The sequence below is a fragment of the Mustelus asterias genome, chromosome 28 (genome assembly GCF_964213995.1).
Source record: "Mustelus asterias chromosome 28, sMusAst1.hap1.1, whole genome shotgun sequence".
NCBI classification, from domain to species: Eukaryota; Metazoa; Chordata; class Chondrichthyes; order Carcharhiniformes; family Triakidae; genus Mustelus; species Mustelus asterias.
In genome coordinates, this window is record NC_135828.1 from 28,837,035 (window position 1) to 28,860,722 (window position 23,688).

The following is a 23,688-nucleotide window of genomic DNA, read 5'->3' on the forward strand; positions in this document are numbered from 1 at the left end:
GAAAAGATTGTATTTTGACTGTCTCTTGATTGTTTGGACCAGACCAGGGTTCCCTCTATCCAGTTCCTCCAACCAGTCAGGCTGTCCATTTGGCCATCATCCAGGCACGGGATGGAGCTTTAAGATGTTAGAGTTCTCCACATCCCTGGCTTCCTTGGCCTTTTTCAGCCTCACCCGTATCCTCCTTGCTTCCCCATAAATATCGGGGCCTGTATATATGTACCCAACCTTCCTGTTAAACAACATGTATTGCAACAAGCACAGTGAGTCTACTACCTTCCTACTATGCTTTATAAAAGGAAGTAAATCAATATTCCTACCTTTAAATTTAATATCAAGACCACTGAACTCCAGCTCTACTCCTTGAAGAGCTTCTCCTAATGTTTCATGGTAATGGTTGATAGTCTTTTTTTTCCCAGCACAAAAGGGTAGGGAAAAGTACTTATATGTTTCTTGCCGATTATGGTAGGGTCCAACAGTGTTCATCCATAAGACCACTTCCTCTTTATCTGCATACTGGAAAAATAAAATTAGAAGATTAAAATCAATAGCATGTCAGCTATACTATAGACAGTATAACAAATAACTTATCCAAGTCAACTAACACAAAGTTACATTTTGAGTAGTGCATTGCATGGTATTTTGGAAAATTAAATTTCTAATAGAAAGTACTATGCAGAGGTCAAATAAAGCTAATCACTTCACAGCAATCTCTAAAGAAGCTGTCAACAAGGGTATCAACACTACAGATGGGAGGAGAAAGAATCAAAGGGGATGTTCCTTTAGTTAATGTAACTAGCTTTACAATTGAAGTGTCATGCAATGTTTGACAGCAAACAATTGGGAATTCATATTCCATACAATGTTCATCCTACAATGCACAGGGTTCCATTATTCACATTGAAATGTTTCAAATTGCCTGCTCCCAAAATATACCAATAAGCAAGCAATACTGACTTGTAGGTTCACGGTTCAATGCCAAGCCTGAACATAGTTACACATTCACATACCTGCCTGTAGTCCACCCTTTGCCACCATTATCCAGATACAATCCCGGTGTCAGCACCATATTAGACTATTCACACAATCTAGGTGGGGTTGAACTTTCCTGGTTCAATTCATACCTAATCATAGCCAGGTACAATGACAATGGCTTCTCTTCCTGCTTCTGCACCATTATCTCCAGAATCCCACAAGGATCGACCCTGGGCTCCATCCAATTGCACATCTACATGCTGCCCGAGTGACATCATCCAAAAATCATGTATGCTGATGCCACCCAACTCTACCTCAGGGCCACTTTTCTCTACTCCTCTGCTGCTAAATTATCAGATCGTTTATCCCACACCCAGTACCAGAGGAGCAGAAATTTCCTCCAACTAAACATCGCGAAAATCATTTACTTCATAGATCATATAAATCACAGAAGATTATAAAATTCCGACATGCAGAAGGCAGCCATCCAGACAACAATCTCACCTCGGCCCTACCCCCATAACCCCATGCTAGTCCCCCGAAACTAAGGGGCAATTTTGCATGGCTAATCAACGTAACCTGCACATCTTTGGAGTGCAGCTTTAGTTTATAAAAAAACACTCCGTAGTCCATCCCCCTCCTGGCAACAGTCTGACATGAAGTCAGTCTGTTTGCTACCTTGGTGTCACATATCACCAACAGAGCATTGCTGAACTCCACCCCTCCCTCAGCTTATCCGCTGCTGAAACCCTCATCCCTGTATTTGTACCTTTAGGCAAGATGATTTTCACACACTCCAGGCTAGCCTCCCACATTCTACCCTCCACAAACTTGGCCATTCAATGCTCTGCCACCCATGTCCTTACACCCACCAAGTCCTGTTTATCCATCACTGCTCATGCTGACGTACACTGACTTCTGATTAAGCAACGACCCAATTTTAAAATTTCCGTCCTTGTTTTCAAAGCCCTCCATAGCCTTGTCCCTCACTATCTCTAATCTCCTCCAGTCCCAAAACCCTCTGAAATATCTAAGCTCCTCCAACAGCATTCTCAATGTTAATTACTACATCACCGGTGCCTTCAGCTTCTCAGCCAAGTTCTGGCATTGTCTCCCTAGACATCTGCCTTTCTTTCCTCCTTTAAATCATTCCTCTTTATCAGGCTTTCTGCCATTCCTCGTAATATTGCATTGTGTGACTTGCTGTCAAATATTGTTTAATAATGCTCCTGTGATATGTGTGGAATATTTCAATATGCTGAATAGAACAAAGAACATTACAGCACAGGAACAGGCCTTTCGGCCCTCCAAGCCTGCACCGACCATGCTGCCTGACTGAACTGAAACCCCCTACCTTTCCAGGGACCATATCCTTCCATTCCCATCCTATTCATGTATTTGTCAAGACGCCCCTTAAAAGTCACTACCGTATCCGCTTCCACTACCTCCCCCGGCAGAGAGTTCCAGGCGCCCACCAACCTCTGTGTAAAATACCTGCCTTGTACATCTCCTTTAAACCTTGCCCCTCGCACCTTAAACTTATGCCCCCTAGTAATTGACTCTTCCACCCTGGAAAAAAGCTTCAAACTATCCACTCTGTCCATGCCCCTCATAATCTTGTAAACTTCTATCAGGTCTCCCCTCAACCTCTGTTGCTCCAGTGAGAACAAACCAAGTTTCTCCAACCTTGCCTCATAGCTAATGCCCTCCATACCAGGCAACATCCTGATAAATCTTTTCTGTACCCTCTCCAAAGCCTCCACATCCTTCTGGAAGTGTGGCGACCAGGATTGAACACTATATTCCAAGTGCTGCCTTATGTTCTATAAAGCTGCAAGATGACTTGCCAATTTTTAAACTCAATACCAATGCCGATGAAGGCAAGCATGCCGTATGCCTTCTTGACTACCTTCTCCACCTGCATTGCCACTTTCAGTGACCTGTGTACCTGTACACCCAGGTCCCTCTGCCTATCAATACTCTTAAAAGTTCTGCCATTTACTGTATATTTCCTAACTGTATTAGACCTTCCAAAATGCATTACCTCACATTTGTCTGGATTAAACTCCATCTGCCATCTCTCCGCCCAAGTCTCCAACCGATCTATATCCTGCTGTATCCTCTTATGGTCCTCATTGCTATCCGCAAATCCACCAACCTTTGTGTTGTCCACAAACTTACTAATCAAACCAGTTACATTTTCCTCCAAATCATTTATGTATATATTACAAACAGCAAAGGTTCCAGCACTGATCCCTGAGGAATGCCACTTGTCCCAGCCCTCCATTCAGAAACACACCCTTCCACTGCTATCCTCTGTCTTCTATAACCGAGCTAGTTTTGCATCCACCTTGCCAGCTCACCTCTGCACCAGTCTGCCGTGAGGGATCTTGTTAAAGCCCTTACTGAAGTCTATGTAGACAACATCCACTGCCCTACCCTCATCAATCATCTTTGTCACTTCCTCTAAAAACTCGATCAAGTTAGTGAGACACAACCTCCCCTTCACAAAACCATGTTGCCTCTCGCTAACACATCCATTTATTTCCAAGTGGGAATAAATCCTGTCTCGAAGAATCCTCTCCATACAAATGCAAATGCAATTCTATGATTCTTTAAATACTTGTTACACTCACAGTTTGTACTAACCGCAACCTGGGACACTGACCAATTCTAACACCCAAACTCTGTTGGGGCTAAGATTCGCCATCTTAGGACAGATATGGGGTTGAATTTGGGATAATGTTGAGGCTTGGGCTGATGAGTTGAAAATCAGGATGGAATCTGAATGGAGTAGAGATAAAATTGGGAGGAGGGATGAGAACCCGAGGACACCAATCAAAGGTGAATGGTAAAAGAACCAGGGAAAACACGAGAAAACAATTTTTAAATGCAGCAAATGGGGAGGATCTCTAGCAGGTGGAGGCATTCCATCGTGGTTTTTAAAAGCAAATTTGATAAGTCCTGAAAATAACAAAAGTCAGCAGTATTAGTGGGGAAATGCAGGGAGTGGGACCAGCTGAACTGTTCTTGCAGAGGTCCTGTATGGACTCAATGGGCCAAATGGCCTCCTCCTGTTTTGTTACCATGACTTACAACTGGCCCTTTGTTTCAACCCTTTGCTTGACTCGATGCCACCTGCCAGTGAGTACTCATTTGAATGTACTGAACTACTAAAGGCCGTCAATGTATGCTTTGCAAATGCAGTTAGCTTCAGGCAGATCTTGTACTCTATTAGAACAGGTGCTGAGAAGTCTCAAGTTTAGATAAAGTTTAGATAAAGAGAAGCAATCAAATTTTAAAGATTGCAATGCGACTTCATTGTTTACTGAATTATCTTGCTCAGTCATCAACTTGAGGATTCCAGACCATAATTGGGCCAATTCTTTGAGTATTCAAATAACTTCTTGTTTTTAAAATCTCTATTTTGGCTGCCAGTTTTTTGATACTCTTTGAGCCATCCTAATGTTTTTTTGCTAAGCTTACACGTTTTTTGTTTGCAATTTCACATGAGCTATCAAGACAGTAGATCAACATCGCTGCCCTGGGGAGGGCAGATGAAGGAGCAAGTAAGAGCTACACCTTCCACTGCAAAGACTGACAGTGATCCTCATGTCCACAGAGTTTTGTCATCCAGGATAGGATCTTGGATGCACTGCGAGAACTCCCCAACTACATCAATGAAAGATTCATGACACTTCACCTAAAGCTTAGCCGTAACCAATATGCCACCATCATTAGTGCTTTGTCCTGATCCTTGATTTCAATGAAGACATGAATGGAAAATTCTATTTTGCTGAACTTCTCATTGCCAACCCAAGAAAAAAAAAAATCATCCTTCTTGGAAACCTCAATGCCAGGAGTGGCTGTGATTCAATGTCGAGAGTGGAACCATTGAGAAAAGCTAATGAAAATGGTGCCCTCCTGCTGACCAAGTGCACTCAACATGGTCTCATTACAACAGACACCCTCTTCCACCAGAAGGACAAAACCACATTGTGGCATCCTACATCAAAGCATTCGCACATCCTGGATAATGTCATTGCTCAAGTCAAAGATCTAAGTGATGCCTGTGTCACTCAATCCATATGGGGAGACTGATGACTGCTGCACAAACCAAGCCTTGCCCAATCAGTGATGAACATCCACCGAGCACCAAATGTTCAAGAGGAAAATCATTAATGTGCCAGCGTGAAAGCTTGTCGAACAAAGAGAAGAATTCCAAGTGCAGCCCATGACCACTCCGAAAAATCTTCGCACTTCCAAATCAAGTACCGAGCCGCAGGATTAAATAACCTCCTTTGTCCAGACAACTGGGTTTGAGCATCATTGTCAGCAGGTTCAATGAAAACGATTCTCCAATATGTGAACTCTTGTGGCATAAACAAGCAGCCTTAGTTGCCTGGCAGAACAACTCAAGGTCAAGCAGGAAGCATTCCAATGTTCCAGGATGATGTCCAAAGACAATTCTAGAAGCTAAAGGATAAAGATGGGAAGAGAAAGCCCAAGAGATCCAACAGTTTATGAAATCATGGCATGAAGATTTTTTGAAGCCACCAGGGCCATTTACAGATTGAGATCAAATGGACAAAATCTCCTTCCCTCACAGGATAGTGTTTCTCTTCTTAAGGATGACAATGCTGACCATCAATGCTGGAAAGAACATTCAGAACAACTCAGCTGTAAACCCAGTGGCTGCTGATACACTCCAGGTAACCCCTCAGTACCCCAGGCTGGAATCCATGGGTAATCACCAATGGGTGAGCTGCAAGAAGCAATCAAATGGATGAGAAACAATAAAGCCTGCGGCCCTGACGGGATTCCAGCTGAGGTCTTCAAAGCTGACCTTCAAGGTCTTCAAGACTTTTGCTCACATCAAAACTCCATGCACTCATTCTATGGACGTGGAGGAAATAGAATTCCCTACTCCACCTCAACTTTAGGAATGAGGCAATCATAACCCTTTTCAAGGAGGAAGATAAATCATACTGTGGAAACTATCGAGGTACTTCCCTCTTGCCTATAACAGAGATAATCCTGACACATTCTCCTGAATCACCTATCCTGGCTGAGGGAATCCTCCCAGACAGTGTGACTTTCGACTGGGCTTGTCCATCCCAAGGCCCACAAAGCCCCTCTAGGTGACCCCCAGGTTGATTGGTGAAACTGCCGGTTTGAAGATTTCTGCAGGGGATTCCTACTTCAATCACAGACTGATTCTCTCCTACGTTTGCGCTAAAAGGCTGTTAGGATCCTGGACCAGAACCCCAAGTTACATTAGGATGCCAGACTGGACTCCAACAATTTTTCTATTTTGGCATAAACATGAGGATAGGATGCTTCGCTCCAGGAGTAATTTCACTGACAAATCAGGGACCTTTTATATTAAAACAAACTTTATTTAATAACAGTTTAAATATATCTCTATCAAATGAACCAGCTTAACTATTAACAGTTGGACAATATTTAAAAATGAAAGGAAACAACTTTAATTTCTAACTTGTCTGTTTCAGTTCCAAATAAGCAACTTATTACAGACTTAAAAGCCACTTTAAATATAGTTAGCAATAGCTCTAAGTGTAGACAGTCTTGAAGCTTTCAGAGAAAGTTTCAAAGCAGCTTGTAGAACTGTCTTCAAACAAACCTCAGCCAGAACTCAAATTTGTTTCTCTGCCACAGACCCAGCCCTCCCATTAACCACATCTGCACATGACCCTGCCTATCTAAACCCACATTCCATTCCCTGAATCAAAAAACCCCAGGGGACCTTTTTTTGTTAAGTCCAGTAGCTCTGCTGTAGTAAACACTGCATGGCTAAAATGAGTAATTATCCTGCTCTCCCAGCATCTGAGCTAAATGTTTTCCAGAGATACTGACTGCCTGTAGAATAGAGCTGAATTTTTAAGCAGTCCCCTTAAACATAAATATATATCACAAGGCTCATTATGCGAGTGAGCACCAAGCACGGGTGTGTGCTGGACACATTCACCCTTTCACATTCTAATGGTCGCTTATATTTATTTACACATTTTCAAATGTATTAATTTATTGTTGAGACTTTTATTTGCTCAGTAATTAGTTTAATTTTCTAGAACAGTTTTTTTTTAAAATTCACCTTTAGTGTTGGGCCAAATTTCATTTTTCCAAAAATTGCTCGCTGCCACCTGAAAAATTGAAATGTGAATCCCCTATGCGAAAAAGTTGAACATGCCAACCTCTGGCATAGAACCATAGGAATACTACGGTGCAAAGAGGCCATTCAGCCCATCATGACTGCATCAGCCAAAAAAAACTAGCCATTCATTTTAATCCCACTTTGCAGTACCTGGTCTGGAGATTACAGACTTCAGGTGCAGATCCAGGTACCTTTCAAATAAGTTGAGTGTTTCAGCCTCAATCACCAATTTGCTCAGTGAATTCTAAGCTGCCACCATCCTCTGGATGATCAATCTTTTCCTCATGTTCCCTCTAATTTCTTTGCCAATCTCTCAGCTGGGGAAACAGTCTTTCCTGTCGAGCCTGTCTGGGCCCCTCAAATCCGTGCACCTCAATTCGGTCACCCTTCTTCCTCCTCCGTTCTAAGGAAAACAACCCTAGCCTATCCAATCTTTCCTCATTGCTGCAATTTTCAAAGTCTGGCAACATCTCCTCTGCACTCTCTCCAGAGCAAGTTTTGACCTTACTAAGTTTCTGCTGCGGCCTAACCAGTGGCTCATGCGGTTCTATCATTACACCTTTGTTTTGTATTCAATATCTCTTCCAATAAAGGGAAGCATTCCATAAGCTTTACTTATCACTTTACCCATCTGTCCTGCCACTGTTAGGGACCTGTGGACCACTAAGAATACTTAATTGCATTTATCAACCTGACCAAAGCTCAGGTAGATCATGAGAGTCTGTGGATTGTGCTGCAGGATTTTAACATCCAAAAAACGTTATCACAATCCTGCAATTGCTTCATGATGATCTGGCTGCATCTGTCTTGTCTGGGAGATCAGAAACAAACATCGTCAAAACCCAGACCAGGGTCAAGCAGGGATGTGTGAAACCTCTCAAGATTTGCAAACTTACTGACAGCGACTATTCATCTCAAAGATCAACTGCCCTCTCATATCAGAATCAAATACTGTCTAGATGTAAAGCTTGTTAACCTCTGTGCCAAAACTAAACTGACTACCACAGTTTGTGATGTGCAATTAGAGGATGATGCTGCGTTGTTGCCCACTCTGCCCTAGATTTGCAAGTCACTCTTAAGCTCCTCAAATCTGTGTGCAAGAAATTGGGCTTTTCCTTGAATATTGACAAAACATCAGGGGAGTCACCTGATGAAGGGGCGGCGCTCCGAAAGCTTGTGCTACCAAATAAACCTGTTGGACTTTAACCCTGTGTTGTGAGACTTCTTACTGTACTCAAAATTCTGGAACACCCTTCCAGCATGTGGGTGTACCTACACCACAGGGACTGCAGTGGTTCAAGAAGGCAACTCACCACCATCATCTCAAGGGCAATTGGGGATGGGTAATAAATGCTGGCCTGGCCAGCGAAGCCCACATCCTCTAAATCCCTCCCCGAATCCCATTTCTTCATAGCACATCCTGCCCCATGTGCCCAAAGATCTACAGTTACATGAAGAACCTCAGTCACATGGCAGAAGCTGACAGTCCAGAGGTGACTCATTCTTGAGGGACCACCACCAATTGGTTTCCTTCTCTAGATCCTTCCTGAATTTACTATATACCCTAATGCTGCTTCCACCATTTTCCAACCAAATAATCTGGACTAGGCCACCTTTCATTTTTGTTTTACAAAACCCATGGAAGCCTGCACCATTGTTCAGATTTGGAATTAAACATTAATTTAAAATATTTCACCATCAAATTCTATTCAAACACCAAGTGTTGCTGCTAACATATTTGCTGAAGATGGAAGGGACAAAAATAAAGAATAAATTAAACTTGCATATAATTAGCTTTCACCATAAAAAGATATTAAACAAGTGCACAATAAGAACTTTTTATCCATAGACTTATTTAAGGGACTTAAAATGAACTGGCAATTTAGGTTAAAGTGTAGAGGCAGACATCAACGGGGATATTTCAGAATCACAGAATAGACACATTCCAACGAGAAAGAAAAATTCCAAGGGGAGGTCCCACCAAAAAGTTAAAGATGATATGAAACAAAGAAAATGCATATAATCATGCAAAGACGGGCAGGAGGTCAGAAGACTGAACAGAATCTTTAAAAAAAAAGCAAAGAATGACTAAAAGATTAATAAGGAGGGAAAATAGATTTTGCAGAGTCCGAGAAAAAACTAGCTAGAAATATAAAGATGGATATTAAGAATTTTTATAGATATTTAAAAGAGAAAAGAGTTGAGTGTTGGTTCTATAGTTAGAAACCATAGAAACCTTACTGTGCAGAAGGAGGCCATTTGGCCCATCAAGTCTGCACCTACAACAATCCCGTCTAAGCCTTATCCCTCATATTTGCCCCGCTAATTCCTCTAACCTACACATCCCAGGACACTAAGGGGCAATTTGGCATGACCAAACAGCCTAACCCACACATCTTTGGACCGTGGGAGGAAACCAGAGCACCCGGAGGAAACCCACGCAGACATGAGGAAAATGTGCAAACTCCACACAGAGTGACCCAAGCCAGGAATCGAACCCAAGTCTCTGGAGCTGTGAGACAGCAGTGCTAACCACTGTGCTGCCCTAGTGGGTGTGTCTTGTGAGTTAACCATGGGAAGCAAGGAGATGCAGATGAATTGAACAGAGGATACAAGTAACATCCCAGAAATAGCTGTAATTCAGCAACTGACGGAGAGGGAGGCATTCGGGAAAATTATAGTCACTAGGGAAGTGGGAGTTAGCATATCGTTGGAACTACAGGTTGACAGGTTCCCGTGTCCCAATGGATTTCATCTAGGGTCTTAAAAGAAGTGGCTTGTGAGATAGTTAATGCAATGGTTTTAATTTTTCAAAATTACTTAGAATCCGGGAAGGTTTAATTAGATTGAAAAACATCAAATATAACTCATGTTCAAAAAGGCAGACTGAAAACAGGAAACTACAGGCCAGTTAGCTTAAAATCTGTCTTAGGGAAAATGTTAGACGCTATTATTAAAGACATTATAGCAGGGTACTTTGATAAATTCAAGGTAAAACGGCAGAGTCAACATGTTTTTAAAAAAAGTTTATTTATTAGTCACAAGCAGGCTTCCATTAATACTGCAATGAAGTTACTGTGAAAATCTCCTAGTTGCCACACTCCGGCACTATCCGGGTACACTGAGGGAGAACTTAGCATGACCAATGGACATAACCAGCACATCATTTGGATTGTGGGAGGAAACTGGAGCACCTGGAGGAAACCAAGCAGACACAGGGAAAACGTGCAAACTCCACACAGACAGTGACCCAAGCTAGGAATTGAACCCGGGGCTCTGGCACTGTGAGGCAGCAGTGCTAACCACTATGCCATCCTGGGTGTGAAAGGGAAATCATGTTTAATCAATTTATTGGAGTTTTTTGAAGTAGTAACAGGTGCTGTGGATAAAATGAATGTACTATACCTAGATTTTCAGAAGGCATTTGATAAAGTGCCTATCAAAGATTGTGAAAAATAAAAGCTCATGGTATCAGGGATAACATATCGGCACAGATAGAAGATTGGCTAGCTAATAGGATGATGTGGGGATGCCGGCGTTGGACTGGGGTAAACACAGTAAGAAGTTTAACAACACCAGGTTAAAGTCCAACAGGTTTATTTGGTAGCAAAAGCCACACAAGCTTTCGAAGCTCTAAGCCCCTTCTTCAGGTGAGTGGGAATTCTGTTCACATGTGAACAGAATTCCCACTCACCTGAAGGGGCTTAGAGCTTCGAAAGCTTGTGTGGCTTTTGCTACCAAATAAACCTGTTGGACTTTAACCTGGTGTTGTTAAACTTCTTACTGTAGCTAATAGGAAACAGAGCGTAGGCATAAATGGTCCTTTTCTGGTTGTCAAGATGTACCGACAAGTCTGCCACAGGGATCAGTTCTGGGGCTTCAACGCTTTACAATTTATATGAATGATTTAGATGATGGGGTTGATGGTATGGTTGCTAAATTTTCTGATGACAAAGATAGGTAGGAAAGCAAATTGTGAAGAAATTAGGCTACAAGAGAACGTAGACAGGTTGGGTGAGTAGGCAAAAATCTGGCAAATGGAGTATGTCATGGGAAAATGTGAAGCTGTCCATTTTGACAAGGACAAAAAATATATTATCCAAGTGGTGAGAGATTACAGAGTTCTGAAGTACAGAGGGTTCTGGATGCCCTTGTGCATGAATCTTAAAAGATTAGTCTGCAGGTGCAGCAAGTAATTAGCAAAGCTAATAGAATGTTATCATTTGTGAGGGAAATTGAATGCAAGAGTAGAAATTTTATGCTTCACTTATACTGGGCACTGATAAGATCATATCTCAAATACTGTGTACAGTATGTTAGAATGTAACCGGTGACAACTTTGTATTGGATGTAATATGACCAATGGGAACAAGATGTAAGGGTCAGCTGACCCAGTAAACCATGGAACCAATTACAGAGTGATGTAGTCAGCTGACCAGCTGATTCACTATAAATAAGGAACTATATAGAATTGTGGGGGAGCTTGGAGTAGTCCAGGCCCCAAGTTTGGAGTAATGTTTCTTTATTAAACCCTTTTTTGATTTACAAGTTGGAGCAATTTGTATTTGTTGTATTTTCATTAGCTGCATTTGGAAGAGTTCCTTCTGAGGAAACATTGGTTGCAGAGGAAAACCCATCATAATTTGGTGTTTGCTTTTGAAGTAGTGCTACAACCATGGCAGGAGGTAGAAGTAAACCGGTGGGATTGGATTGTCCCCCTATCTTTTCAGGTGCCAAACCATGTCGACAATGGAAGGCAGAGGTGGAAATGTGGACCCTTATCACCACAATACCGAAAAAATAAGCAAGGTATAGCTTTAGCTTTGTCACTTCCAATTGGGAGCAAGATAAGAAGCAAAGTATTTTCCGATTGGACAGCAGATGCCCTGAATAAAGAAGAAGGGCTACAGCTCCTGCTACAATACTTAGATAAGTTTTACCAGAAAGATGAGTTCTTGGAGATTATGAAGTATGGGTGATGTTTGACAGGATTAGGGGACAAGACACCCAGTCCATGGAAGAGTGTATCGTGGATTTTGATAGGGGCTGTAACAGACTAATGAAATTTAATTTAGAGATTCCAGATGCAGTATTGGCCAGTTGTTGGGCTGTGCATGTCTGTCACATATGGATACTTTTAGTAATGACTGGAATACAATTAAAGGGATCAGAGCCCCTCTTTGATCAAATAACAGCATCATTAATAAAGTTTTTTGGGAAACAATCTTTCCCTGCCACCTTGTTCAATGCAGACCGGAATGCCATAGCGCCCAGAACAGAAGAGTCAATGGTGACTCAACCGCGTGCCAGACCAAATGGCACATGAAGACCTTTAAACAGAGACAGTTATGTCAACAGACCTAGTGTCAAATGGTTATAACCCGATTTGAAAATGGGGAAAGACGACGCACATGGAATACTGATAAAAGATGTTAAAATGGAAGGAATGCTAGAGAGATTGTGAATCGCTGTTTCCAATGTGATTCCCCAAACCACTACATTGTAAACTGTCCAAAAATAAGAAATCGTACCTTTAAAACCACATGTGACACAGAATACGGGGAAACTGACAGTGACGAGGATAAGGACCAGGAAGCCATTGTTTTGGTGGCAGAAAAGTTGAGTCCCAAAATGAGAATCCTGATAGACTCTTTTAACTGTGCCGTTTTAGATAGTGGATGTACATCCACTGTCTGCAGCCAAGATTGGCTAGATTGTTATTTAGGGTCTCTTGATCATAAAGACCAAAAGAAAGTAAAAGAACATAGTTCCACCTGCTTTAGATTTGGAGATGACAACTCTAACATCCTCCAAAATGGTGATACTTCCCTGTAAGATTGCGGGAATCAGTTCATTTGTAAGTACAGATGTAGTTTCCAGTGATATACCTTTCTTGTTAAGCAGGTCTGCGATGAAGAAAGCCTCAGATGACCATTGATTTGAAGCCAGATAAAGCTGTGGTATTTGGGAAAACTGTGGACCTACATTTTACACGATCTGGCCATTATTGTCTTCCTTTAAGTGAACTGAAAAATCAGACCAAAGGATTCATGAGGCATTCGTGTCGCTAACAGACAACAGCATGGACAAAGTTTATTCTGAAACTCCAGTAGCAGTTTGCTCATCCAGCACCACAGAGACTGGAAGCACTGCTGCGGGATGCAGGTGCGCTGGACGAAGGATATAATGATCTCATAGAACAAATATCAGCTCAGTGAGAAATTTGCATAAAATATAGGACACCCTCCGCTTCCAGTTGTGAGTCTACCACTAGCACGAGATTTAAACGATGTAATGGCGATGGATCTAAAGATATGGGACAAGGACAAAGGCGTCTATCTATTGCACTTTGTGGACATGGCCACCCGGTTTAGCACATCCACGGTGATTTACAGCAAAGATAAAATGACCATTATAGATCAAATTATCACCCACTGGATTGGAACAGGATTGGGGGCACCGTCTGAATTTTTGACGGTCAATGGGGCGAAATCGCAAATGATGAGTTTCAAGATATGTGAGAAAATTTAAATATTGTAATAATGCACACTGCAGGAGGGAGCCCATTCAGCAATAGCCTTTGAAAAGAATCACATGGTTATAAATGACATGTTGCATAAAATTTTGGCGGATCAACCGGGCTGTAAATTGCAGGTTGCATTAGCATGGGCAGTGCACGTGAAAAATTCGTTACAAATGGTGGGGGCCAGTTAGTATATGGGAGGAATCCAAAGTTGCCATCAGTATTAACAGATGCTCCCCCGGCGCTAGAAGAGACGAGCATTAGCTCCATGTTTTCTGCACACTTAAACGCTATGCATGCAGGGAGAAAGGCCTTCACTAAGGTTGAGGTTTCGGAATGGATAAGAAGAGCCCTGAGGCATCACATAAGACCATCTATAAGGCATCACATAAGACCATTCATACTTTGAGAAAGGGGATAGTGTCTACTATAAAAGAGTGGGAAGGGCCCAAGAAAGTGATAGGAACTAGTTTTAGCAGGCAAGGTGTTAAAGGTAGTTTTAGTACAACATGGTAGCCAGATAGTGCGAGCCCAGTCTTAGAATAGTGGGACTTGGGTATGAATTTGGAGCATCTGAGCAAGATGCAGAAATGCAGGAGGCACCTTTTACCTCACATTCACAAACCCTGAGTTACTATGAGAAGCAGTCAACAATAGACGAGAGGGAATCTGATGATCAACAAAGTACCAGTGAAGCAGGGGATGAAGCTGCTACTTCAAAAGGTTCAGCTACTCAAAGTAGGCACAGTGGCATCATACATACCCGAAAGGTCAAGACAGTGCAGGGAGGCCACTACAATCGGGAAAGCAGGAAAGGCCTCAGGAAAGTACAAACATTGACTCAACATACAAGAGCGAGGGTAAGAAGCCAAAGCTATAGATTGGCAAAATGAGGTGGACAGATGGAAACAAAAAAAGCGAGACCCAAGTCCTGAGGATGAGACAGTAAGCATTTGTGAACCCAGGAAAAAGTCACGAATCTGTGACCAAAGGTCTGAGAGTAGCAGCCTTGACAGAAACAGACATGGCAGTAGGGGTCAGAGCTTAATGAGGAAGGCTAGGAATCAAACCAATGATAGGAATAGGAGTAGAAGCCCCCATGATAAGTATTGATAACTGCAAACAAAATGGAGCTCACAGAAGGGAGCTAGACAGTCGGAAGGAGTTTGGGATGTACACCAAGGTACCAGATGAAGGACAGCCTCCTTTGTCCCATAGGTGGGTTTGCAAGATGGAATGTATAAAGCTAAAACCAGATTAGTAGCCTGTGGGTATGAGGAACATTTGGATGGGAGAGACATTAGGGTTGATTCACCCACAGCAGGGAAAGTGACACTGAATTTTTTTTCCGCTGTTCTAGCATCTCATAATTGGATGTGTAAATCAGTTAATTTCAAAGCAGCAGTTTCTGCAGGCAAAACATTTCAAAGAAAAAGTTTTTTTGAGGCCACCCAAAGAAGCAGGTAATACACAGGGACATTTGTGGAAATTAAATAAATGTGTATATGGGTTAAGTGATGCATCAAGGGTTTGGTATTTCTCTGTACGATCTGTATTACTGAAGACCGGCTGTGTCCAGTTAAAAGCAGATCCAGCCATGTTCTACTGGAAGGCTAAAGGAAAATTAGCTGGAATTTCTATAATGCATGTGGATGATGTCCTATGGGGTGGCTCAGAAGAATTTGATAAAAAGATAATTGAGAAGCTGAAAACAGAATTTAAAGTTGGCAGTCAAGCAGCTGGTGCTTTTCGATATCTTGATCTTAATATCCGACAAAGTACATCGTAACGATGAGTCAACAGGGGTATCTAAACAGTATTGATCCCATTCCCATCAACAGAGAAAGGTCAATGGAAAAAGTGGAATGGACCAACGAGAAAGAAACCGAGTTGTTGAGGAGTATGATAGGACAGCTAAATTGGCTATGCACACAGGCAAGACCAGATGGGAGCTATAATGTCCTGGAACTCACTAATATGTTGAAGCACGCCACAGTCAGAGATCTTGCAGGCTAATAAAACATTAAAGTTAGAATTAGAGAAGTGTGTAATTAAATTCCCAGCACTAGGAGAACCAGAAGATATGAAATTGGTTGTGTTCAGTGATGCTTCAAATGCCAATCTACCAGATGGATATTCAAGTAGTGCTGGATTCATAATATTCCTGGTGGGTAAGGAAGGAAAATGTTGCCCCTGGCCTGGGAAGTAAAGAAAATAAGAAGGGTAGTCAAAAGCACATTGGCGGCTGAAACCCGAGCGTTGGATATGGGGATATATTTCTCAGATACATTAACAATAATTTTTTATGGGCACATCGGGTAAGAAAGTACCAATTGAATGTTATGTGGACAATCGGTCTTTATGGGATAATGTTCACTCAATAAAAAGTGTAGCGGAAAAAAGATTAAAAATTGATTTGGCCAGCATTAAGCAAATGCTGGAAAACAAGGAGGTTCTCAAACACAACTAGGTCGATGCACATCTACAGGTATCCGACTTTTACAAAAAGGGGTGCAGGTACTGCAAAGTTATTAAGAATACTGGAGGATGGTTGTCTTAAATTATTTTGAAGAAATAATAAAAGGAAATCTGTTAATGTAACCGGTGACGACTTTGTATTGGGTGTAATGTGACCAATGAGAACAAGGGTCAGCTAACCCAGTAAACCAAGGGACCAATTACAGAGGGATGTAATAGTCAGCTGACCAGTTGATTCACTATAAATAAGGAACTACATAGAATTGTGGGGAGCTTGGAGTGGCCCAGGGCAAGGCCTCAAGTTTGGAGTAATGATGTTTCTGTATTAAACCCTTTCTTTGATAAGTTGGAATAAGTTTTGTTGTATTTTCATTAGCTGCATTTTGAAGAGTTCCTTCTAAAGGAACACATTACTGGTCTCTTTACTTAAGGAAGGATGTAAATACATTGGAAACAGTTCAGAGATAGTTTGCTAGATTAATACCTGCAATGGGCAGGTTGCTTTGAGGAAAGGCTTGTATCTGGAGATTAAAAGAGTAAGAGGCAACTTGATTGACAATGTAAGATCCTGAGGGGTCTTGATAGGGAGGATATGGTGAGGCTGTTTCCTTTTGTGTAAATATCTAGAACTAGGAGCCACTGTTTAAAAGTAAAGGGTGGCCCAATTAAGACAGATGAGGAAAATATTCTGAGTTGAGACATTTTGGAATTCTCTTCCTCAAAAGGTAGTGGAAGCAGAGCCTTTTAATATTTTTAAGGCTGAGCGAGATAGATTATTGATTAGCGAGAGTGTGAAAGGTTATCGGAGGGTGTGGCAGGAGTGTGGGGTCGAGGTTACAATCAGATCAATCACCATTTTTTGATTTGAAAATTCCTTTAATATATTTCTGGCCCAATTTTGTAAGCTTGTAAACCTCAAGAAGGTTTTTGATGTCTCATTGTTGGTCCAAACAACTTGACTGTTCAAATAACTCAAGCAGTTCGATGGGAATCTTATGTTCTTAAGAATTGAGGTAATGAATAAAAACTTGATAATATAGCACGTTTGTGCTGAAACAACCAGAAGATTACAGAAACTGCCTGAGATGAATTTAACCAATGGCTCACTGTTTAGTGGTTGGCCGAGCGGTCTAAGACGCTGGATTAAGGCTCCAGTCTCCGCGGAGGCGTGGGTGCGAATCCCACTGATGCCAGAATTGCTTTTGAGTTTTGGGCAGCACAGTGGCACAGTAATTAGCACTGCTGCCTCACAGCACCAGGGACCCGGGTTCGATTCCCGTCTTGGGTCACTTTTGTGTGGAGTCTGCACATTCTCCCAGTGTCTGCGTGGATTTCCTCTGGGTGCTCTGGTTTCCTCCCATAGCCTAAAGATATGCAGGTTTGGTGCATTGGCCATACTAAATTCTCCCTCAGTGTGCCGGAACAGGTGGGGGAGTGTGGCAACTAGGGGATTTTCACAGTAACTTCATTACAGCGTGAATGTAAGCCTACTTGTCTCTAATAAATAAATTTTAAGAGATTTCCATTTTAAAACTAGCAAGATTTATCAGTTTATTAAATTCCCAAGTATATGACATTTATGTGCAAATCTAGTTTTTTCTTCCCTATCGGATGTTTCTTACGTTCAAGAAATGAAGGCAGCAGGAAAGTTAGATAAGGTGGTTAAGAAGGCATATGCCTTTATTAGCTGAGGGATCAAATATAATCTCTACTTTCGCAGGAGGCTAAGGAAATTTGGCATGTCAGCTAAGACTCTAACCAACTTTTACAGGTGCACCATAGAAAACATTCATTCTGGTTATATCACAGCTTGGTATGGCTCCTGCTTTTCCCAAGACCGCAAGAAATTACAAAAGGCCGTGAATGTAGCCCATCACACAAACCTGCCTCCCATCCATTGACTCTGTCTACTCTTCCCGCTGCCTCAGCTGAGCAGCCAACATAATTAAGGACCCCACACATCTTGGACAGTCTCTCTTCCATCGGAAAAAAGATAAAGTCTGAGGTCACATACCAACCGACTCAAGAACAGCTTCTTCTCTGCTACCATCAGACTTTTGAATGAACTGCATTAAGTTGATCTTTCTCTACATCCTAGCTATGACTGTAACACTACAATCTGCACTCTCTCATTTCCTTCTCTATGAATGGTATGCTTTGTCTGCATAGTGTGCAAGAAACAATACTTTTCACTATGTTAATACATGTGACAATAATAAATCAAATCAAAAAATATAAGAGAAGGAAGGTTATGAGCGCTGTATAAAATGCTGGTTAGGCCATAGCTAGAGTACTATGTGCAGTTCTGGTTGCCACACCATAGAACATAGAACATTATAGTGCAGTACAGGCCCTTCGGCCCTCAATGTTGTGCCGACCTGTGAAACCAATCTAAAGCCCATCTAACCTACACTATTCCAATATCATCCATATGTTTATCCAATGAAATAAACAGGATGTGATTGCTCTAGAAAGGGTGCAGAGGAGATTTGCCAGGATGTTGCCTGGGCTGGAGAGTTTCAGCTATGAAGAGGCTGGTTGGGCTGGGGTTGACAAAATTATATGGATAGATAGATGCTTGATGGCCAGTGCAGACATGGTGGGCTGAAGGGTCTCTTTCTGAGTTGTAATGGCAGAGCAGCCTATTGCTGTTCCTAATTCATATGCACAAATCAAGAAAGAGCCTTTTTATAAAATCAGCTTCAAGTTCTCACTGCAGATGCATACTGGAGAGGTGAGAGGACACGCAACTGAACAAAAGCAGAGGTGGATAAAAGAGCAGCTTTCACAACACCCTGTGTTACCACAATACTGAGAATGAAAAGTGGGAACAATAACAAGGCCTGATGGGGGACCGAGGTGGTGGTGGGGGGGTTCTGAAAGGTGCAGAAGTAGAGATGAATACAGAGCTGCAGTCATCGCCCTGCTCCTGTGGAACTCTGATATCCACAATGCGGTGAAAAGGAAACATTTGAGGAGGAATCAAGTATCTTCATTTGAAAGAAACAATGCCAAGTCTATTGTGATGACAAAAAATAAGCCAGCGATAAACACTTCAGGGAAGAAGTTAATGTGAAGTTCAAAGTGTTCCAACGATCGTGTCAGTGATCCTGCATCATAGAATCATAGAATCCCTACAGCACAGAAAGAGGCCATTCGGCCCATCAAGTCTGCACCGACCACAATCCCACCCAGGCTCTACCCCCAAGTCCCTACATATTTACCCACTAATCCCACTAGCCTACCCATCTCAGGACACTAAGGACAATTTTAGCATGGCCAATCAACCTAACCTGCACATCTTTGGACTGTGGGAGGAAACCGGAGCATCCAGAGGAAACCCACGTAGACACGAGGAGAATGTGCAAATTCCACACAGACAGTGACCCAAGCCGGGAATCGAACCCAGGTCCCTGGAGCTGTGAAGCAGCAGTGCCACACACGATACCGTGCCATCGTTCAGTATCAGTGAAGATAACATCTTTACCATGTTTAGGGTGAATCAATCATTTTTCAGTAAAGTCCAGAGGGGGGGGGGGGGGGGGGAGAAGAGAGAGGGGGGGGGGCTTCTGACTTCCGCCAAGGTGGCCTTCACGACACACGACGGCGCAGAGTCGCTGAGCAGAAACTGATAGCCAAGTTCCGCACACACGAGGAAGGCCTCAACCGGGATATTGGGTTCATGTCACACTATCTGTAACCCCTACAGCTTGCCTGGACCTGCAGAGTTTCACTGGCTGTCTTGTCTGGAGACAATACACATCTTTTTAGCCTGTCTTGATGCTTTGTACCTTAAAGACTTGATTAGCTGTAAGTATTTGCATTCCAACCATTATTCATGTAAATTGAGTCTGTGTCTTTATATGCCCTGTTTGTGAACAGAATTCCCACCCGCCTGAAGAAGGGTTTCGGAGCTCCAAAAGCTTGTGTGGCTTTTGCTACCAAATAAACCTGTTGGACTTTAACCTGGTGTTGTTTAACTTCTTACTGTGTTTACCCCAGTCCAACGCCAGCATCTCCACATCATTTCTATTTTCCCTCCAGTGGAGAAGCTCATGCTTTCCACATTATACTCCCATCTGCCAAATGTTTGCCCATTCATTTAACCTCTGTCTGTATCCTTCTCACAACACGCTCTGCTTCCTATCTTTGCATCATCAGCAAATTTTGCAAATAGTCGGTCCTTTCATTAATATAGATCATAAATGGCTGAGGACCCAGCACTAATCCCTGCAGCACTCCACTAGTTAGTTTACCACCCTGAAAATAATCCATTTATTCCAACTCTGTTTCCTGTTAGTTAGCTAATCCTCTATCTATTTTAATATATTATCCCCAACACCATAAGCTCTGTGTGTGTGACACCGGATCTATAATGCCTTTTGGAAATCCAAATGCATTACATCTACTGGTACCCCTCAAATCAAACCACTTGTTACAACCTCAAGGATTAGAATACAATGTGATATAACTCAATTCATTTAGCTACCAATCTTACTTCAATATAACTTGTTTCAAGAGTGTTTGCACAAATACATGCAACTTGGAGCTTGGAATCCTCAAGTTCAAATATCCTACCGAGCATCCATTAACAGGAAAATGCAGTTACAAATTAAAACAGTTTGGATCTGGATGCTTTCAGATCAACCATCACCAGCTGACTAGACAGACTTGACCTGGTCAGCTGGAATCAGAAGTCCAGTTACTACTGAGCAAACTGACTGACAGTTGTACATTTATTATCCAGGTGTGTGAAAAAGGACATATTTACATTAAATTAGCTTGCCCCAAGTAAACAAGCTGCATATTAGGTTCTCTATTAATATCATACATGAATAAAATGAAAGCCAGAACTGAACACTGCGAAGTGTTACAGAACAATTGCTAACTGATGCGATTAATCTTTCCTATTTGTCGAGTTTAGCAATACTGTTATTCAATGTTTCAATCTGTCTCAGTCTTGCATGAACACTGGGTCCAGATGAAGATTTGATGTATTCAGCTCAAACTCCTACATTCTTAGGACCTTAAAACTATGGAATTCCTCAACTTCTCCCCTACCCAGACACACGCACTACATTTTCAGCCTTTTAAAACACAAACTTGCCTGGTTGCTGCATTTTCTTAAATGACCAACTCTATGCTTTTCAATCTTTGACATCTGCACCGTGAGCATGGCAAATAAAAACTGCCCAATTTCCCTTAACTTCAAAACAAAGAACTGCCATCAAGTCAGGAGGTGCCAATGATGGGGAACCTCACTGCCAGCATCAAGCAGTTCCACGTCACAAACTGAAAAGGTTACATGCTGGTTTAACCTCCGCTATACTAATTAACTAACATCCTGAATTAATACTTTCCCACACAGGAGTTCTAATTTGATCTCATATTTCCTGTGTACTTTATAGAATATCTTGAAAGGATTCCCATGACAGACTAATAAGATGATTACTCATCTTCAGTTCTAGCTGTAGATGTTAACTCTGGATTAAATATTTCCACTTTCTATGTCAAACTTTGGATTGGAAAGGTCTATGGAAAAACATTGAGGGGGGGTATTTTATCCTTAATGCTACTGTTTTGTACCTTTGTGCTTGTCATTTGGTTTCTGTTTTCTCCATCAGTAAATTTTATTAGACAAACCAGTAGGTTAAATGGCTTTGTAAACCCCTCTTCCGAAAAGAGTAACAAGAACATGCTGGGAATTCCCCCATAGTTATGACAGCGGCAGGAAAATGGGAGCTGAGACCATAACCATATCAGCTATGATCTTGCTTAATTCTGGAGCAGGCTTCAAGGGCTGAATGGCCTGCTGTCTGGCCTATTTCCACCCCAAAGTACGATATTCCCATAGTTTCCAGCAATTGATATCACAAATAGGTAACAGGTAGTCACACTTCATGTTTCTACAAATACATAAAGGGCAAAAGAGTAACAAGGGAGAGAGTCGGGCCTCTTAAGGATCAACAAGGTCATCTACGTGCGGATCCAGAAGAGATGGGCGAGATCCTAAGTGAATATTTCTCATCAGTATTTAATATTGAGAAAAGCAATGGATGTTAGGGAACTTGGGGAAATAAATAGTGATGTCTTGAGGAGTGTACATATTACAGAGGTGGAGGTGCTGGAAGTCTTAAAGCGCATCAAGATAGATAAATCCCCGGGACCTGATGAAGTCAATCCCAGGATATTGTGGGAGGCTAGGGAGGAAATTACAGGTCCCCTAGCTGAAATATTTGAATCATCGATAGTCACGGGTGAGGTGCCTGAAGATTGGAGAGTGGCAAATGTTGTGCCTTTGTTTAAAAAGGACTGCAGGGAAAAGCCTGGGAACTACAGGCCAGTGAGCCTCACATCTGTGGTGGGCAAGTTGCTGGAAGGTATTTTGAGAGACAGGGTCTAAAGGCATTTAGAGACACAAGGACTGATTAGGGACATTCAGCATAGTTTTGAGTGGAAAATCATGTTTCAAATTTGATTGTGTTTTTAAAGGGATAACCAAGAAGGTAGATGAGGGCAGTGCAGTTGATGTTGTCTACATGGACTTTAGCAAGGCCTTTGACAAGGTACTGCATGGCAGGTTGTTACATAAGGTTAAATCTCTCGGGATCCAGGGTGAGGTGTCTAAATGGATACAAAATTGGCTTCTTGACAGAAGCCAGAGGGTGGTTGTAGGGGGTTGTTTTTCAAACTGGAGGCCTGTGACCAGTGGTGTGCCTCAGGGATCAGTGTTGGGCCCACTGTTATTTGTCATTTATATTAATGATTTGGATGAAAATATAGGAGGGATGGTTAGTAAGTTTGCAGATGACACCAAGATTGGTGGCATAGTGGGCGGTGAAGAAAGTTATCTCCAATTGCAACGGGATCTTGACCAATTGGGCCAGTGGGCTGACGAATGGCAGATGGGAGTTTAATTTAGACAAATGTGAGGTGATGCATTTTGGTAGATTGAACCAGGGCAGGACTTACTCAGTTAATGATAGGGCATTGGGGAGAGTTACAGAACAAAGATCTAGGGGTACATGTTCATAGCTCCTTGAAAGTGGAGTCACAGGTGGACAGAGTGCTGAAGGCAGCATTCGGCATGCTTGGTTTCATCGGTCAGAACATTGAATACAGGAGTTGGGACGTCTTGTTGAAGTTGTGCAAGACATTGGTACGGCCACACTTGGAATACTGTGTACAGTTCTGGTCACACTATTATAGAAAGGATATTAAACTAGAAAGATTTACAAGGATACTACCGGGACCTGATGGTTTGAGTTATAAGGAGGGGCTGGATAGACTGGGACTTTTTTCTCTGGAGCGTAGCAGACTTCGGGTTGATCTTATAGAAGTCTATAAAATAATGAGGGGCACAAATCAGCTAGTCAATATCTTTTCCCAAAGATAGGGGAGTCTAAAACTAGAGGGCATAGGTTTAAGGTGAGAGGGGAGAGATGCAGAAGTGTCCAGAGGAGCAATTTTTTCAGAGGGTGGTGTGTCTGGAACAAGCTGCCAGACGTAGTAGAAGAGGCAGGTACAATTTTGTCTT

The 23,688-nt window shown here is 42.1% G+C and overlaps 1 protein-coding gene across 1 annotated transcript in view; it reads right to left on the minus strand.

The window, feature by feature from the left end:
- tm9sf3 (transmembrane 9 superfamily member 3) overlaps window positions 1–23,688 on the minus strand; it is a 144,161-nt gene that overhangs the window by 110,973 nt on the left and 9,500 nt on the right. Inside the window, exon 2 of the mRNA XM_078199779.1 lies at window positions 321–516. Within this exon, the coding sequence (XP_078055905.1) occupies window positions 321–516 (196 nt within the window). The remainder of the gene's footprint in view (window positions 1–320; window positions 517–23,688) is intronic.